At 38.9% G+C, this 20,910-nt stretch overlaps 1 protein-coding gene across 1 annotated transcript; it reads right to left on the minus strand.

Annotated features, from left to right (window-relative positions):
- Positions 1-202: 202 nt before the first annotated feature.
- Positions 203-1,015, minus strand: LOC123763350 (probable serine/threonine-protein kinase DDB_G0278665). Its single transcript, XM_045750505.2, has one exon. The coding sequence runs from the start codon at positions 1,013-1,015 to the stop codon at positions 203-205; it is 813 nt and encodes a 270-aa protein (XP_045606461.2).
- Between the last annotated feature and the right edge of the window lie 19,895 nt (positions 1,016-20,910).

Below are 20,910 nucleotides of genomic sequence, written 5' to 3' on the forward strand. Positions count from 1 at the left end.
CACCCATTGAACAGTGTTTTGTATTGTGCATGAAAACTGGTTCGGCTTTTGATTTTCAGGGCAATTCTTTCCTTTTTTGTTTTTACTGTGTTGAAGGTTGATAGGCCCTATAGTTGGACGCTGATAACGCTTTTTAACTCCTTTTACGCAGTTTCCTGTCGCGTTGGAAGTTGATCTCTGGAGTTGGACTCCGGCTGCGCTTTTATGGACGTTGACACAGTGTCCTGCCATGTTGGAGGCTGACGGTCTCTGGAGTTAAACTCGGATAGGGCTTTTTAGAGGATTGATTCGAAGCCAGGGAGATTTTGCTAATGTTTTCTTGTAGGCGACGCAGCAGGATTTGAAGTGATGGGCGCCTCCTAGGGTTGGGTTGAGTAGCTACCTGGAGGATTTGCTCCAGTGATGGGTGTTGTGAGGGCAACGCTTGCAAGATCTCCAACATCAGTTTTCCGTATGAAAACACATCAGAAGCAAATGTACTAGCCTTTTGCTGAAGGACTTCTGGGGCGTATGTTGTGTGAACATCTGGGTGCCCTGCCAGAAAGATTTTTACTTTGTTTCTGGAGGCCACTCCAAAGTCAATTAGACTAATTACTGGATCGTGAGGCGGTCCTTGGACCATAACGTTATCACACTTTATGTCGTTGTGTACAATACCCGCCTGGTGAATTTCTAGCAGTTTTCTGCCAACCTGTAGTCCAACGTCGAGTAAGTTGTACTCTGAGTTTAGTAACACGTTTTCAAGCGTCTGGCTGCCTTTGTAGGTGGTCAGCAGCGCTGGAGGATTGATTGTAACTCCGAGCAGCAGGGGAGCGCCACCTGCGCCCTTCAGCAACGACAAAACTTTGGCTTCCTTGGTGAAATATTCGGAAAATGAAGAAGACCTTGACACCTTAAGCGCTGCTGGCTCTCCGAGCCACTCGACAAGAGTAACTTCTCCATACGTCCCAGAGCCGAGAAATTTCGTCTTGTCTTTAAGCAAGCGATCGACGACTTCTCTGTTAATCTGTTCCATAATATCCTAGATGGCAAAAGTAGTAAAGACAATCTCCCGGGTTTGATCAGAACGAAGTTTCAAAGACTTTTCCGAGTTGGTGTTGTTGATCAAGTCTAATTCTGTCTTAAACGGAACAATGTAGAAGACTCCAAAGATATATAAAATACAGATCGTAAGTCACAATACAGAGTCTGAAAATTCCAACACCCAAACCAAAGCGTGATATCGTTTCGGTTCGTCATGGACGATTGTGAAGTTGCGTAATGAAACAGTGATGTTGTTTTGGGTTCAGCTACTCACAACGAAATGTTTATGTAGCACGGGCTATAGTGAGCACGTAATTGAGCTTGGGTTTTCGCGATAACTTTGTTACTGTGATATGAAAGTGTTGAGAGAGTCAATTTATAAGGGTTGAATATGAGGTGAAAAATGAGATGGCCTAATAGCCCATACTAGTTGTTGTTTGTTGCCCATACAAGGCAGCTCTTTTATTTATCGAAACTATCCAGTGAAATCACATATTAGATTACCATATAATCTGTTCCACAAAGCAACAACCGTGTTTACATAGCAGTATTTCCACGGTATTTCTTTATTCTAAACTTATCGCGAAAATATTTGTTGATTCGGGCTGCATTTTAGGAACATAAGAACAAAGGTAACTGCAGAAGGCCTATTGGCCCATACGAGGCAGCTCCAATTTATAACCACCCAATCTCACTCACACGTTACTCACATAGTAACAAGACACCTGGTGTTGTTCTTCAGCTATATCTTGCTCTGGTTAGGCCCCATTTAGATTATGTAGTTCAGTTTTCGTTGCCGTACTATAGAATGGATATAAATTCACTTGAACGTGTCCAGCATAGGATGACAAAGTTAATTCCCCAAATTAGAAATCTTCCATATGAAGAAAGATTAACAAAGCTTAAGTTGCATTCACTGGAAAGTCGAAGAGTTTTTAAGATACAAAAATCGATAGGGAAATTAACACGGAAGAAGACTCACTATCTCTTCAAGTTGATCTAAGTAGGGTTTTGAAATAGTCAAAAGATTGGCAGATACAGTTTACTGCTGATAAATGTAAAGTTCTGAGGCTAGGTAATGATGATAAAGTTACAAGATACGAGCTAGATGGTGTTGAGATTGCGAAGTCAGATTGCGAAAGGGATCTGGGTGCTATGTTTAGAAGGAATTTAAAACCAAAGGATCAATGCATGAATGTTCGAAATAAGGCAAATAAGACACTGGGATTTATTAATCGAAGTGTTAGTAACAAGACACCTGGTGTTGTTCTTCAGATATATCTTGCTCTGGTTAGACCCCCATTTAGATTATGCAGTTCAGTTTTGGTCATCGTATAGAATGGATATAAATTCACTTGGACGTGTCCAGCGTAGGATGACTATGTTAATTCCCCAAATTAGAAATCTTTCATGTGAAGAAAGATTGTAGTAACATTATGATAGCAATAATGCAAGGATTAGTGAAGGAATTGATGAATCTAATTGGAACTCTGAGAGCAGAGATAGATTCCCTACGAGAGGAGGTACGACAGCTGAAACATTGGGAAGAAACGAAGGAGGAGACCAATATTAACAAGACCTCGTCGTGAAGGACAGGGGTCTTAAGAAGACCTTGACAAGGCCGCCTACAGACGCCCTAAGGACTGCAAATTCATTTGCCGTGTTGGAGGACGAGTGCTGTGGTGAGCCTGCAATTCACTCGGAACGGAAATCAACGAGGAGCGGCGGAGCGCGGGCCCCTTAGGGTGCTCAGAAAGTTAAGGAGGTACCGAAGCGAATTTTGGTTGTGGGAGATTCCCAGGTGAGGTATTTAGACAGGACGTTTTGTGCCAGAGATAGGGGAAACAGGTTAATGGTCTGCTATCTGGGAGCTGGAATTGGAGATATTGTTGACAACATGAAAGATATTATGACGGGAAATGGGAACAAACCCATTATTTGTATTAGTGCAGGGGGTAATGATGTTGGACGAGTTAGGAGTGAGGAACTAATAAAGAAATTTAACAAAGCCATAGAATTAGTTAGGAACAAGGGAGGAATCCTGATCATATGTGGCACTCTTCCAAGAAAGAGCGTTGGGAACAAATGGTTGTCGAGGGCACTTGGTATCAATTGCCGGCTGGAAAGATATTGCAAATCAAATGCAATATCTTTCATAGACAACTGGGAACACTTCTATGGAAGAAATTAAATGTATGCTCGTGATGGGGTGCATCTATCGAGGGCTGGGGTTGTTGCTGTTGCGAACTCGTTGGAAGAAGTGGTTAGAGGTGTTTGTTTGGGTTTAAACTGTTAGCTGATAGAGGTATGGGAATTGATTTGGAGGAAGGAGGTAATAAAAGTATGTGTTTGTGGGAGAAAGGAATTGGCAAAATGATCAGGGAAAGAGAAGGGCCTCAAAATAACAATTCACTTAGGGTATATTACACTAACAGTAGAAGTCTAAGAAATAAAATTAACGAATTAAATGCTCTTGTCTGCACAGAAAAAATAGATATTATTGCACTTACCGAAACGTGGATGAATGTAGAAAATAGAAAACTATTAGCTGAATATCAAATAAATGGATTTAAACTATTTCACACAGATAGATATATTAGACGAGGAGGTGGAGTAGCCATATATGTTAGGGACAATTTGAAATGTAGTCTCAAAGAGGGAATCAAAACTGAGCCACACACAGAAACTATTTGGATAGAATTAAACGAAAAAGCTAATATTATAATAGGAGTTATATATAGGCCACCAAATTTAGACAGAATGGAAGCAAAGCATCTATGGGATGAAATATCTAGAGCATCTAGATCTAACAGTATTTATGTAATGGGTGACTTTAATTTTAGTGGAATAAACTGGTTTAATAAAACAGGGAATAGTGAAGCAGAAGATTTTCTAGAATTAATTGACGATTGCTTTCTTACGCAACACATTAAGGAACCAACACGGGAAAATAATATTTTAGATTTAGTGTTAACTAACAGGGAAACACAAATTAATGACATCGAAATAGGGAGTGAGCTAGGGAACAGTGATCACAAAGAAATCAGATTTAACATAGAATGGAATAGACCTGTAGGAGAAAATTCTGTCAAAGTGCCAGATTTTCGAAAAGCTGATTTTAATAGCCTAAGAAATTTTTTTGGTCAAATTGATTGGAAAGCCTTGGGTATGGGGTGTGGGGCGGTCTTGGAGCGAGACATGAACCCAGCGAAAAGGTGACTTAAATGGGGATTTCGATGTGGATTCAATATATAACTTATTTAAGAATATTCTAAACAAAGCACAGGAACGTAGTATACCATACAAATTGAATAGATCGAATACTAATGACCCAAAGTGGATAACAAAGAATTTGAAGAACCTTATAGGTAAAAAGAGAGCTTGGTACAAAAGAATTAAAAATGGGGAGGTCACTTTAGAACAGGAATTCGTACAACTGGTTAGAAATGTTAAAAAAGAGATAAGGAAAGCAAAAAGAAACTATGAAGTTCGCAAAGCAGGGCAAGGAAAGACAAATCCTAAAGGGTTTTTTCAGTTATATCGTACTAAGACTAGGGAAAGGATAGGGCCATTAAAAACTGAGACAGGTCAAATAACAGATAGTGATGAAGAGATGAGTAGTAATTTTAATAAATATTTTGTATCTGTATTTACTAAAGAGGAACTTAACAATATGCCTTCAGCCGAACAAGTCTATGTGGGTGGGGACGAGGACAGGTTGACGAGTTTTGCAGATACCAGGGAGGATGTTCTTAAACAAATAGTAAAACTCAAACCAAAGAAATCCCCAGGGCCGGATGAAGTGTTTGCCAGGGTGCTTAAAGAATGCAAAGAGGAGCTTTGTGACCCACTGTCAACCATATTTAATAAATCAATAGAGTCAGGCAGAGTGCCAGAGTTTTGGAAAGTTGCTAATGTGATACCAGTTTTTAAGAAAGGAGATAGATCACTTGCATCTAACTATCGACCAATTAGCCTAACGTCTATTGTGGGAAAGTTACTCGAATCTATAATAGCAAATAAAATTCGTCTTCATCTTGAAAAACATAAATTAATAATTGAGTCGCAACATGGTTTTATAAATGGCCGTTCATGTTTAACAAATTTGTTATCTTTTTATTCTAGCATTGTTGAGGCAGTTGATAGTGGTAAGGATTGCGATGTTGTATACCTTGACTTTAGCAAAGCTTTTGATACAGTGCCACATGAAAGACTGATTAAAAAGATAGAGTCTCATGGTATTGGGGGTGCTATATTAAGCTGGATTAGGGCATGGCTATACCAAAGGAAACAGAGAGTTAGTATAAATGGAATCAAGTCAGAGTGGGAAAATGTTGTAAGTGGAGTGCCTCAAGGCTCTGTCCTGGGACCTCTGTTGTTTATAATATATATAAATGATTTAGATTCAGGTTTGAGTAGCAACATTTGCAAATTTGCCGATGATACGAAAATCGGTAGGGAAATTAATTCGGAGGAGGACTCACTATCACTTCAAGTTGATCTAGATAGGGTTTTGAAATGGTCAAAGGATTGGCAGATGCAGTTTAATGCTGATAAATGTAAAGTTCTGAGGTTAGGTAATGATGATAGAGTTACAAGATACGAGCTAGATGGTGTTGTGATTGCGAAGTCGGATTGCGAAAGGGATCTGGGAGTTATGATTAGTAAGAATTTAAAACAAAAGGATCAATGCATAAATGTTCGTAATAAGGCAAATCGGACACTTGGATTTATTAATCGCAGCGTTAGTAACAAGACACCTGGTGTGGTTCTCAATCTATATCTTGCTCTAGTTAGGCCCCATTTAGATTATGCAGTTCAGTTTTGGTCGCCATATTATAGAATGGATATAAATTCACTTGAACGTGTCCAGCATAGGATGACTAAGTTAATTCCCCAAATTAGGAATCTTTCATATGAAGAAAGATTAACAAAGCTTAAGTTGCATTCACTGGAAAGGCGAAGAGTTAGTTAGTTAGAAGTTAGGGGTGACATGATAGAGGTTTACAAGTGGGTGAATGGACATAACAAAGGGAATATTAATAGGGTATTAAAAGTATCAACACAAGACAGAACACGAAACAATGGGTATAAATTGGATAAGTTTAGATTTAGGAAAGACTTGGGTAAATCCTGGTTCAGTAACAGGATTGTTGATTTGTGGAACCAATTATCTTATCTCTTATCTCTCTCATCTCATTTTTCTCTTGTAATGTATCTTTATCATTTATCAATTCTGATTGAAATTACCTACTTAAAATTATCTGCTAGATTAAGGACCTGCCCGAAACGCTGCGCGTACTAGTGGCTTTACAAGAATGTAAATTATGTACTATCCAATGTATTCTCACAAACCCAATGTACCTTCTTGCATATATATAAATAAATAATAATTTGGTGACTCTAGTGGGAGCCCTGAGGACAGAGTTGGACTCTCTGCGGGAGGAGGTGCGTCAGCTTAAAAAACAACGAGAAGTAACGAAGGAGGAGACCAGCAGTAAAGGGACCTCGTCTTGGAGAGTTGCGAAAGACAGGGGCCTTAAGAAGACTTTGATAAAGCCGCCTTCAAACGCCATAGCAACTTCAAATTCATTTGACGTTTTGGAGGACGAGTGCTGTGGAGAGACTGTGGATCGCGCAAAAGGGAAAGCAACGAAGAGTAAGGAAGCGCAGGCCCCTCAGAAAGTAAAGGAAGTACCTAAGCAAACATTAGTTGTGGGAGATTCCCAGATAAGGTATTTGGATAGAACGTTTTGTGCTAGAGATAGGGGGAACAGGTTAAGGGTTTGCTATCCCGGAGCTGGCATTGGTGATATTATAAACAACATGAATGATATTATGGCTGGTAATGGGAACAATCCCATTATTTGCATTAGCGTGGGAGGAAATGATGTTGGTCGAGTCAGGAGTGAGGAACTGATTCAGAGGTATAAAACAGCCATAGAGTTAGTTAGGAGCAAGGGAGGAATCCCGATCATATGTGGCATTCTTCCAAGAAAGGGAGTGGGAAATGAATGGATATCGAGGGCACTTGGTGTCAATTGCCGGCTGGAAAGATATTGCAAATCAAATGCAATATCTTTCATAGACAACTGGGAACACTTCTATGGAAGAAATGAAATGTATGCTCGTGATGGGGTGCATCCATCGAGAGCTGGGGTTGTTGCTGTTGCGAACTCGCTAGAAGAAGTGGTTAGAGGTGTTTGTTTGGGTTTAAACTGTTAGTAGATAGAGGTATGGGAATTGATTTGGAGGAAGGAGGTAATAAAAGTATGTGTTTGTGGGAGAAAGGAATTGGCAAAACGATCAGGGAAAGAGAAGGTCCGCAAAATAACAATTCACTTAGGGTATATTACACTAACAGTAGAAGTCTAAGAAATAAAATTAACGAATTAAATGCTCTTGTCTGCACAGAAAAAATAGATATTATTGCACTTACCGAAACGTGGATGAATGTAGAAAATAGAGAACTATTAGCTGAATATCAAATATATGGATTTAAACTATTTCACACAGATAGATATATTAGACGAGGAGGTGGAGTAGCCATATATGTTAGGGATAATTTGAAATGTAGTCTCAAAGAGGGAATCAAAACAGAGCCACACACAGAAACTATTTGGATTGAATTAAACGAAAAAGCTAATAATATTATAATAGGAGTAATATATAGGCCACCAAATTTAGACAGAATGGAAGCAAAGCATCTATGGGATGAAATATCTAGAGCATCTAGATCTAACAGAATTTATGTCATGGGTGACTTTAATTATAGCGGAATAAACTGGTTGAACAAAACAGGGAATAGTGAAGCAGAAGATTTTCTAGAATTAATTGACGATTGCTTTCTTACGCAACACATTAAGGAACCAACACGGGAAAATAATATTTTAGATTTAGTGTTAACTAACAGGGAAACGCAAATTAATGACATCGAAATAGGGAGTGAGCTAGGGAGCAGTGATCACAAAGAAATCAGATTTAGCATAGAATGGAATAGACCAGTAGGAGAAAATTCTGTTAAAGTGCCAGATTTTCGAAAAGCTGATTTTAATAGCCTAAGAAATTTTTTGGGTCAAATTGATTGGAAAGGCTTGGGTATGGGGTGTGGGCCGGTCTTGGAGCGAGACATGAACCCAGCGATGGGTGACTTAAATGGGGATTTCGATGTGGATTCAATATATAACTTATTTAAGAATATTCTAAACAAAGCACAGGAACGTAGTATACCATACAAATTGAATAGATCGTATACTAATGACCCAAAGTGGATAACAAAGAATTTAAAGAACCTTATAGGTAAAAAGAGAGCTTGGTACAAAAGGATTAAAAATGGGGAGGTCACTTTAGAACAGGAATTCGTACAACTGGTTAGAAATGTTAAAAAAGAGATAAGGAAAGCAAAAAGAAACTATGAAGTTCGCATAGCAGGGCAAGCAAAGACAAATCCTAAAGGGTTTTTTCAGTTATATCGTACTAAGACTAGGGAAAGGATAGGTCCATTAAAAACTGAGACAGGTCAAATAACAGATAGTGATGAAGAGATGAGTAGTATTTTTAATAAATATTTTGTATCTGTATTTACTAAAGAGGAACTTAACAATATGCCTTCAGCCGAACAAGTCTATGTGGGTGGGGACGAGGACAGGTTGACGAGTTTAGCAGTTACCAGGGAGGATGTTCTTAAACAAATAGTAAAACTCAAACCAAACAAATCCCCAGGGCCGGATGAAGTGTTTGCTAGGGTGCTTAAAGAATGCAAAGAGGAGCTTTGTGTCCCACTGTCAACCATATTTAATAAATCAATAGAGTCAGGCAGAGTGCCAGAGTTTTGGAAAGTTGCTAATGTGATACCAGTTTTTAAGAAAGGAGATAGATCACTTGCGTCTAACTATCGACCAATTAGCCTAACGTCTATTGTGGGAAAGTTACTCGAATCTATAATAGCAAATAAAATTCGTCTTCATCTTGAAAAACATAAATTAATAATTGAGTCGCAACATGGTTTTATAAATGGCCGTTCATGTTTAACAAATTTGTTATCTTTTTATTCTAGCATTGTTGAGGCAGTTGATAGTGGTAAGGATTGCGATGTTGTATACCTTGACTTTAGCAAAGCTTTTGATACAGTGCCACATGAAAGACTGATTAAAAAGATAGAGTCTCATGGTATTGGGGGTGCTATATTAAGCTGGATTAGGGCATGGCTATACCAAAGGAAACAGAGAGTTAGTATAAATGGAATCAAGTCAGAGTGGGAAAATGTTGTAAGTGGAGTGCCTCAAGGCTCTGTCCTGGGACCTCTGTTGTTTATAATATATATAAATGATTTAGATTCAGGTTTGAGTAGCAACATTTGCAAATTTGCCGATGATACGAAAATCGGTAGGGAAATTAATTCGGAGGAGGACTCACTATCACTTCAAGTTGATCTAGATAGGGTTTTGAAATGGTCAAAGGATTGGCAGATGCAGTTTAATGCTGATAAATGTAAAGTTCTGAGGTTAGGTAATGATGATAGAGTTACAAGATACGAGCTAGATGGTGTTGTGATTGCGAAGTCGGATTGCGAAAGGGATCTGGGAGTTATGATTAGTAAGAATTTAAAACAAAAGGATCAATGCATAAATGTTCGTAATAAGGCAAATCGGACACTTGGATTTATTAATCGCAGCGTTAGTAACAAGACACCTGGTGTGGTTCTCAAGCTATATCTTGCTCTAGTTAGGCCCCATTTAGATTATGCAGTTCAGTTTTGGTCGCCATATTATAGAATGGATATAAATTCACTTGAACGTGTCCAGCGTAGGATGACTAAGTTAATTCCCCAAATTAGAAATCTTTCATATGAAGAAAGATTAACAAAGCTTAAGTTGCATTCACTGGAAAGGCGAAGAGTTAGGGGTGACATGATAGAGGTTTACAAGTGGATGAATGGACATAACCGGGGGGATATTAATAGGGTATTAAAAGTATCAACACAGGACAGAACACGAAACAATGGATATAAATTGGATAAGTTTAGATTTAGGAAAGACTTGGGTAAATACTGGTTCAGTAATAGGGTTGTTGATTTGTGGAACCAATTGCCGCGTAACATTGTGGAGGTGGGGTCCCTCGATTGTTTCAAGCACGGGTTGGACAAGTATATGAGTGGGATTGGGTGGTTATAGAATAGGAGCTGCCTCGTATGGGCCAATAGGCCTTCTGCAGTTACCTTTGTTCTTATGTTCTTATGTTCTTATAAATAAATTGCCGCGTAACATGGTGGAGGTGGGGTCCCTCAATTGTTTCAAGCGCGGGTTGGACATGTATATGAGTGGGATTGGGTGGTTATAAATAGGAGCTGCCTCGTTTGGGCCAATAGGCCTTCTGCAGTTACATTTGTTCTTATGTTCTTATTGATTTATAAAATATGGTCGACAGTAGGTCGCAAAGCTACTCTTTGCATTCTTTAAGCACCCTGGCAAACATCAGAACAAAAGCAACCGCAGAAGGCCTATTGACCCATACGAGGCAGCTCCTATTTATAACCACCCAATCCCACTCATATACATGTCCAACCCGCGCTTGAAACAATCGAGGGACCCCACCTCCACAATGTTACGCGGCAATTGGTTCCAAACACTTCATCCGGCCCTGGGGATTTGTTTTGTTTGAGTTTTACTATTTGTTTAAGAACATCCTCTCGGGTAACTGCTAAACTAGTCAACCTGTCCTCGTCCCCACCCACATAGACTTGTTCGACTGAAGGCATATTGTTAAGTTCCTCTTTAGTAAATACAGATACAAAATATTTATTAAAAATACTACTCATCTCTTCATCACTATCTGTTATTTGACCTGTCTCAGTTTTTAATGGACCTATCCTTTCCCTAATCTTTGTTCAGTATAATTGGAAAAACCAATACTTGTCCAACCCGTGCTTGAAACAATCGAGGGACCCCACCTCCACCACGTTACGCGGTAATTGGTTCCACAAATCAACAACCCTGTTACCGAACCAGTATTTACCCAAGTCTTGAGTGTTGTTGTTATATTATCATAGCAATATGGAAGTTGTAATGAAGGACCTGGTGACTCTAGTGGGAGCCCTGAGGATAGAGTTGGACTCTCTGCGGGAGGAGGTGCGTCAGCTGAAAGAACAACGAGAAGTAACGAAGGAGGAGACCAGTAGTAAAGGGACCTCGTCTCGGAGAGTTGTGAAAGACAGGGACCTTAAGAAGACTTTGATAAAGCCGCCTTCAAACGCCATAGCAACTTCTAATTCATTTGACGTATTGGAGGACGAGTGCTGTGGTGAGACTGCGGATCGCGCAAAAGGGAAAGCAACGAAGAGCAAGGAAGCGCAGGCCCCTCAGAGAGTAAAGGAAGTACCTAAGCAAACCTTAGTTGTGGGCGATTCCCAGATAAGGTATTTGGATAGAACGTTTTGTACTAGAGATAGGGGGAACAGGTTAAGGGTTTGCTATCCCGGAGCTGGTATTGGTGATATTATAAACAACATGAATGATATTATGGCTGGAAATGGGAACAATCCCGTTATTTGCATTAGCGTGGGAGGAAATGATGTTGGTCGAGTTAGGAGTGAGGAACTAATTCAGAGGTATAAAACAGCCATAGAATTAGTTAGGAGCAAGGGAGGAATCCCGATCATATGTGGCATTCTTCCAAGAAAGGGAGTGGGAAATGAATGGATATCGAGGGCACTTGGTGGCAATTGCCGGCTGGAAAGATATTGCAAATCAAATGCAATATCTTTCATAGACAACTGGGAACACTTCTATGGAAGAAATGTAATGTATGCTCGTGATGGGGTGTATCTATCGAGAGCTGGGGTTGTTGCTGTTGCGAACTCGTTGGAAGAAGTGGTTAGAGGAGTTTGTTTGGGTTAAAACTGTTAGTAGATAGAGGTATGGGAATTGATTTGGAGGAAGGAGGTAATAAAAGTATGTGTTTGTGGGAGAAAGGAATTGGCAAAATGATCAGGGAAAGAGAAGGGCCTCAAAATAACAATTCACTTAGGGTATATTATACTAACAGTAGAAGTCTAAGAAATAAAATTAACGAATTAAATGCTCTTGTCTGCACAGAAAAAATAAATATTATTGCACTCACCGAAACGTGGATGAATGTAGAAAATAGAGAACTATGAGCTGAATATCAAATAAATGGATTTAAACTATTTCACACAGATAGGTATATTAGACGAGGAGGTGGAGTAGCCATATATGTTAGGGACAATTTGAAATGTAGTCTCAAAGAGGGAATCAAAACTGAGCCACACACAGAAACTATTTGGATAGAATTAAACGAAGAAGCTAATAATATTATAATAGGAGTTATATATAGGCCACCAAATTTAGACAGAATGGAAGCAAAGCATCTATGGGATGAAATATCTAGAGCATCTAGATCTAACAGTATTTATGTCATGGGTGACTTTAATTTTAGTGGAATAAACTGGTTGAACAAAACAGGGAATAGTGAAGCAGAAGATTTTCTAGAATTAATTGACGATTGCTTTCTTACGCAACACATTAAGGAACCAACACAGTAAAATAAAATTTTAGATTTAGTTTGACCTCACGATTTGACCTCACCTGGGAATCTCCCACAACCAAAATTCACTTCGATTCTCCCTTTTCCTTTCGAGCAGTTTGAGGGACCTGCGCTTCAATGCTCCTCGTTGCTTTGCCTCCTCTTTGAACATAAGAACAAAGGCAACTGCAGAAGGCCTATTGGCCCATACGAGGCAGCTCCTATTTATAACCACCCAATCCCACTCATATACATGTCCAACCCATGCTTGAAACAATCGAGGGACCCCACCTCCACAATGTTACGCGGCAATTGGTTCCACAAATCAACAACCCTGTTACTGAACCAGTATTTACCCAAGTCTTTCCTAAATCTAAACTTATCCAATTTATACCCATTGTTTCGTGTTCTGTCTTGTGTTAATACCCTATTAATATCCCCTTTGTTATGTCCATTCACCCACTTGTAAACCTCTATCATGTCACCCCTAACTCTTCGCCTTTCCAGTGAATGCAACTTAAGCTTTGTTAATCTTTCTTCATATGAAAGATTTCTAATTTGGGGAATTAACTTAGTCATCCTACGCTGGACACGTTCAAGTGAATTTATATCCATTCTATAATATGGCGACCAAAACTGAACTGCAAAATCTAAATGGGGCCTAACTAGAGCAAGATATAGCTTGAGAACCACACCAGGTGTCTTGTTACTAACGCTGCGATTAATAAATCCAAGTGTCCGATTTGCCTTATTACGAACATTTATGCATTGATCCTTTTTGTTTTAAATTCTTACTAATCATAACTCCCAGATCCCTTTCGCAATCCGACTTCGCAATCTCAACACCATCTAGCTCGTATCTTGTAACTCTATCATCATTACCTAACCTCAGAACTTTACATTTATCAGCATTAAACTGCATCTGCCAATCCTTTGACCATTTCGTCACCATCGATAGGTGACGTAAATGGGGATTTCGATATGGATTCAATATATAACTTATTTAAGAATATTCTAAAGAAAGCACAGGAACGTAGTATACCATACAAATTGAATAGATCGAATACTAATGACCCAAAGTGGATAACAAAGAATTTGAAGAACCTTATAGGTATAGGTTTGAGCAGTCTCCGTGGTGTAGTGGTAAGACACTCGCCTGGCGTTCCGCGAGCGCTATGTCATGGGTTCGTATCCTGGCCGGGGAGGATTTACTGGGCGCAATTCCTTAACTGTAGCCTCTGTTTAACGCAACAGTAAAATGTGTACTTGGATGAAAAAACGATTCTTCGCGGCAGGGGATCGTATTCCAGGGACCATAGGATTAAGGACTTGCCCGAAACGCTACGCGTACTAGTGGCTGCACAAGAATGTAGCAACTCTTGTATATATCTCAAAAAAAAAAAAAAAAAAAAAAAAAAAAAAAAAAAAAAAAAAAAAAAAGAGAGCTTGGTACAAAAGGATTAAAAATGGGGAGGTCACTTTAGAACAGGAATTCGTACAACTGGTTAGAAATGTTAAAAAAGAGATAATTAAGGAAAGCAAAAAGAAACTATGAAGTTCGCATAGCAGGGCAAGCAAAGACAAATCCAAAAGTTTTTTTTTCAGTTATATCGTACTAAGACTAGGGAAAGGATAGGTCCATTAAAAACTGAGACAAGTCAAATAACAGATAGTGATGAAGAGATGAGTAGTATTTTTAATAAATATTTTGTATCTGTATTTACTAAAGAGGAACTTAACAATATGCCTTCAGCCGAACAAGTCTATGTGGGTGGGGACGAGGACAGGTTGACGAGTTTAACAGTTACCAGGGAGGATGTTCTTAAACAAATAGTAAAACTCAAACCAAACAAATCCCCAGGGCCGGATGAAGTGTTTGCCAGGGTGCTTAAAGAATGCAAAGAGGAGCTTTCCGAGCCACTGTCTACCATATTTAATAAATCAATAGAGTCAGGCAGAGTGCCAGAGTCATGGAAGGTAGCTAATGTGGTACCAATTTTTAAGAAAGGAGATAGATCACTTGCGTCAAACTATCGGCCAATTAGCCTAACGTCTATTGTGGGAAAGTTACTTGAATCAATAATTGCAAATACAATTCGTCTCCATCTTGAAAAACATAAATTAATAAATGAGTCGCAACATGGTTTTACAAATGGCCGTTCATGTTTAACAAATTTGCTAACTTTTTATTCCAGCATAGTTGAGGCAGTTGATAGTGGTAAGGATTGTGATGTTGTGTACCTTGACTTTAGCAAAGCTTTTGATACAGTGCCACATGAAAGACTAATTAAAAAAATAGAAACTCATGGTATTGGGGGTGCTATATTAAGTTGGATTAGGGCATGGCTATTCCAAAGGAAACAGAGAGTTAGTATAAATGGGGTTAAGTCAGAGTGGGATAATGTTGTTAGTGGAGTACCTCAGGGCTCTGTCCTGGGACCTCTGTTGTTTATAATATATATAAATGATTTAGATTCAGGTTTGAGTAGCAACATTTGCAAATTTGCCGATGATACGAAAATCGGTAGGGAAATTAATTCGGAGGAGGACTCACTATCACTTCAAGTTGATCTAGATAGGGTTTTGAAATGGTCAAAGGATTGGCAAATGCAGTTTAATGCTGATAAATGTAAAGTTCTGAGAATAGGTAATGATGATAGAGTTACAAGATACGAGCTAGATGGTGTTGAGATTGCGAAGTCGGATTGCGAAAGGGATCTGGGAGTTACGATTAGTAAGAATTTAAAACAAAAGGATCAATGCATGAATGTTCGTAATACGGCGAATAGGACACTGGGATTTATTAATCGAAGCGTTAGTAACAAGACACCTGGTGTGGTTCTTAAGCTATATCTTGCTCTGGTTAGGCCCCATTTAGATTATGCAGTTCAGTTTTGGTCGCCGTATTATAGAATGGATATAAATTCACTTGAACGTGTCCAACGTAGGATGACTAAGTTAATTCCCCAAATTAGAAATCTTTCATATGAAGAAAGATTAACAAAGCTTAAGTTGCATTCACTGGAAAGGCGAAGAGTTAGGGGTGACATGATAGAGGTTTACAAGTGGATGAATGGACATAACAGGGGGGATATTAATAGGGTATTAAAAATATCAACACAAGACAGAACACGAAACAATGGGTATAAATTGGATAAGTTTAGATTTAGGAAAGACTTGGGTAAATACTGGTTCAGTAACAGGGTTGTTGATTTGTGGAACCATTTGCCGCGTAACGTGGTGGAGGTGGGGTCCCTTGATTGTTAGTGCGGTACTAACGTTGGATTTTTTGTAGTCGTTCGATATAACGACAGGCTTCCCACGACATATACAATCTCTAATGATGCATCAAAAAAGAACTATATACTTATCGAAAGGTGCAATATAAGGGATGAAATATCTAGAAGGATGAAATATCTAGATTGGATGAAATATCTAGAGCATCTAGATCTAACAGTATTTATGTCATGGGTGACTTTAATTTTAGCAGAATAAACTGGTTGAACAAAACAGGGAATAGTGAAGCAGAAGATTTTCTAGAATTAATTGACGATTGCTTTCTTACGCAACACATTAAGGAACCAACACGGGAAAATAATATTTTAGATTTAGTGTTAACTAACAGGGAAACGCAAATTAATGACATCGAAATAGGGAGTGAGCTAGGGAGCAGTGATCACAAAGAAATCAGATTTAGCATAGAATGGAATAGACCAGTAGGAGAAAATTCTGTTAAAGTGCCAGATTTTCGAAAAGCTGATTTTAATAGCCTAAGAAATTTTTTGGGTCAAATTGATTGGAAAGGCTTGGGTATGGGGTGTGGGCCGGTCTTGGAGCGAGGCATGAACCCAGCGTTAGGTGACTTAAATGGGGATTTCGATGTGGATTCAATATATAACTTATTTAAGAATATTCTAAACAAAGCACAGGAACGTAGTATACCATACAAATTGAATAGATCGTATACTAATGACCCAAAGTGGATAACAAAGAATTTGAAGAACCTTATAGGTAAAAAGAGAGCTTGGTACAAAAGGATTAAAAATGGGGAGGTCACTTTAGAACAGGAATTCGTACAACTGGTTAGAAATGTTAAAAAAGAGATAAGGAAAGCAAAAAGGAACTATGAAGTTCGCATAGCAGGGCAAGCAAAGACAAATCCTAAAGGTTTTTTTCAGTTATATCGTACTAAGACTAGGGAAAGGATAGGTCCATTAAAAACTGAGACAGGTCAAATAACAGATAGTGATGAAGAGATGAGTAGTATTTTTAATAAATATTTTGTATCTGTATTTACTAAAGAGGAACTTAACAATATGCCTTCAGCCGAACAAGTCTATGTGGGTGGGGACGAGGACAGGTTGACGAGTTTAGCAGTTACCAGGGAGGATGTTCTTAAACAAATAGTAAAACTCAAACCAAACAAATCCCCAGGGCCGGATGAAGTGTTTGCTAGGGTGCTTAAAGAATGCAAAGAGGAGCTTTGTGACCCACTGTCAACCATATTTAATAAATCAATAGAGTCAGGCAGAGTGCCAGAGTTTTGGAAAGTTGCTAATGTGATACCAGTTTTTAAGAAAGGAGATAGATCACTTGCGTCTAACTATCGACCAATTAGCCTAACGTCTATTGTGGGAAAGTTACTCGAATCTATAATAGCAAATAAAATTCGTCTTCATCTTGAAAAACATAAATTAATAATTGAGTCGCAACATGGTTTTATAAATGGCCGTTCATGTTTAACAAATTTGTTATCTTTTTATTCTAGCATTGTTGAGGCAGTTGATAGTGGTAAGGATTGCGATGTTGTATACCTTGACTTTAGCAAAGCTTTTGATACAGTGCCACATGAAAGACTGATTAAAAAAATAGAGTCTCATGGTATTGGGGGTGCTATATTAAGCTGGATTAGGGCATGGCTATACCAAAGGAAACAGAGAGTTAGTATAAATGGTATCAAGTCAGAGTGGGAAAATGTTGTAAGTGGAGTGCCTCAAGGCTCTGTCCTGGGACCTCTGTTGTTTATAATATATATAAATGATTTAGATTCAGGTTTGAGTAGCAACATTTGCAAATTTGCCGATGATACGAAAATCGGTAGGGAAATTAATTCGGAGGAGGACTCACTATCACTTCAAGTTGATCTAGATAGGGTTTTGAAATGGTCAAAGGATTGGCAGATGCAGTTTAATGCTGATAAATGTAAAGTTCTGAGGTTAGGTAATGATGATAGAGTTACAAGATACGAGCTAGATGGTGTTGTGATTGCGAAGTCGGATTGCGAAAGGGATCTGGGAGTTATGATTAGTAAGAATTTAAAACAAAAGGATCAATGCATAAATGTTCGTAATAAGGCAAATCGGACACTTGGATTTATTAATCGCAGCGTTAGTAACAAGACACCTGGTGTGGTTCTCAAGCTATATCTTGCTCTAGTTAGGCCCCATTTAGATTATGCAGTTCAGTTTTGGTCGCCATATTATAGAATGGATATAAATTCAATTGAACGTGTCCAGCGTAGGATGACTAAGTTAATTCCCCAAATTAGAAATCTTTCATATGAAGAAAGATTAACAAAGCTTAAGTTGCATTCACTGGAAAGGCGAAGAGTTAGGGGTGACATGATAGAGGTTTACAAGTGGATGAATGGACATAACCGGGGGGATATTAAAAGTATCAACACAGGACAGAACACGAAACAATGGATATAAATTGGATAAGTTTAGATTTAGGAAAGACTTGGGTAAATACTGGTTCAGTAACAGGGTTGTTGATTTGTGGAACCAATTGCCGCGTAACATTGTGGAGGTGGGGTCCCTCGATTGTTTCAAGCACGGGTTGGACAAGTATATGAGTGGGATTGGGTGGTTATAGAATAGGAGCTGCCTCGTATGGGCCAATAGGCCTTCTGCAGTTACCTTTGTTCTTATGTTCTTATGTTCTTATGCAAATTATGCTGAAGCCTGCCGGTATCGCGTCTCAGTCTCAAACTTACACAATGTCGTATACGTGGTTGATAGCTTGGCTTGAATATCGACGCGTTATTAGTTGACTGAGCACTGCAGATCACGTAGAACAATAATTATTCATTCTGGGTTGAGTATCAGTGTAATTCTTGCTGATAATCCCAACGTCACGTGTCTCAGACTCTGACGCCACGACTTTTGTTGCTCAATTCCGCAACACGAGTTCACCACTCCACACACACAATGGCGTCTCCCCTCCTTCCCTCTCCAACCCGCGTCCCCGCATTCACCACCGAAATTATTTATCACAAATAATATTATTTCGCGCAATTGTGGCTGAAAGACTTTAATAAAGACTGGGTTGTAATTCTAGGGATTTAAATATTATTACTTTCTCGTCTTATGGTGGTAAACGAGAAATGGAGAAGATTTTAGTTTTCTCCATGGCGTTCACGCGTGACAGAAAAACTATTACTTGATAACAATTGTAACTAAAAACTCTCGATTTAGAATTATTTGGGAGTTATGTTATCCATGAATAATTATCACACGGAATACTGATGATTTTAGAGAATCACATTCAATTCTCTAACACACTGGATATAAATGTGTTTAACTAGATATAATCTGACGCAATACTGGTGCTTGGTTTCGTAAGAATTCCAGTATCCATATGCAGATATAATAGTTCATGTGAACATTACTGTTAGTAAGTTTTAGTAACTACTGTAATTAGTATATTTTAATACTGATTTATTATAATACAATAGTATTGTATTAGTGTTGGAAATTTCCAACATAACTCCGGGGGGAGATTTATCGGGTCGCAGTGCAATGTTGAGTACTGACATACCTATCCCGAAGTTAGTATTAATGTTAATATGTTAGTATGTTAGTACACACATAACGGATGTCCCGTAATTGTCAAGGACATACAAGAAACTTAAGTCTTGCAAAGAAATTCATGTTGAATGGAACATGTTATTGGAAATCATCTAAAGCTAATGACTAATAGAGCTTACAATAAACTCTGTGACTGGTGTCGCTATGACATGTAATGTTTATGTTACTAAGTCTTAAAGTTTTGTAAACTCTCAGATACTCTAGACGAAATAATGTTATTATTAATAGCCTATACAACAAATTAAGAATTAAATCACACAATTTAAAGTAACTGAGAATCCACTGTGATGAGAATGTTCTGGGTCATTGTGACTTGTAACGATTTGTTACATGACATCACAACACAGTATCATCATGATTACTTAAATTGGATGGGAAATTATTTGCTCTTGGTCGGAGCTATAATAGGCTTGTAGTTTCCGTTTGCATTGTTGAGCAGCAGCTCTAGTGGGGCGGTTGCTCGGTGGATCAGAATTGTTGTCCTCGGAAACTGTTGGTGAAGCTGGTTCTGGTAAACACTCTCGTTCTGCTAATTCGAGAGGTACCAACTTCTCTAAGGCTTTTAGGGTAGTGTTGCCTCGGCATAAAACCTTGACTACTCTCAGGATGCCTTGGTGATCTGGGTGGATAGCAACAATTTTGCCTATGGGCCACTCGGACCTTGGTCCATCACTGTCAACCAATACTAGGTCTCCTGGTTTAAGTTGTACTTTATTATAGGGACTCGAAGCTCCGTAGTGGTACTCTCGTAGAGCTGTGAGGTACTCTCGAGTCCGCACCTCATTCCACCTTTCAATTACTCTTGAAAGATGTTGGTAACTGTCTACTAAGTCACTCCTGGTTACATGTGAAGGGTCGACGGGGTCCTCTTCTGCTAAAGGTATTAGAGGGCTCAGCAGGCCTCCATGTATTAAGTGTGAGGGACTCAGAGGTTCTCTCTGTGAGAAATCATCTGATAGGTATGTTAATGGGCGATTGTTGACTCGCGCCTCGATTTCCACGACAAGTGTTTGGAGTTCGGAGTAACTAATTTTCTGTCGATGCAAGATCTTCCTTAAACACTTCTTGACAGTTCCTATCATACGTTCGTAGAACCCACCTTGCCAGGGGGCTCTGGGAGCAATAAATTTCCAATGGCATTGTCGTCTCTGCAGGACTGACTGCACTTCTGGATGATTCCATACCTCTCGCAGACAGGCTTCTCCTGCTACAAAATTTGAACCATTGTCCGATATCATTAGTTTGGGACAGGATCTGCGAGCTGCAAATCTACGAAAAGATATATAAATAAATAAAAATAAATAAATAAAAAGCTTGGATGAAGGCTTCAGCACTCATGTCCGAAGTCACTTCTAGATGTACGCCTCGCGTGGTAGCACACGTGAAGAGGCAAATATAAGCTTTCACTGGTATCTTATCTGGATTGCCAGTGAGAAGCAAGGCTCCTGTGTAATCGACACCAGTGGTCTCAAAGGGA

The sequence above is a fragment of the Procambarus clarkii genome, chromosome 49, assembly GCF_040958095.1.
Source record: "Procambarus clarkii isolate CNS0578487 chromosome 49, FALCON_Pclarkii_2.0, whole genome shotgun sequence".
Classification (NCBI taxonomy): Eukaryota; Metazoa; Arthropoda; class Malacostraca; order Decapoda; family Cambaridae; genus Procambarus; species Procambarus clarkii.

Coding starts and splice junctions, on each gene's coding strand:
- LOC123763350 (XM_045750505.2), bottom strand. CDS start 1,015: ATGGAACAGATTAACAGAGAAGTCGTCGATCGCTTGCTTAAAGACAAG.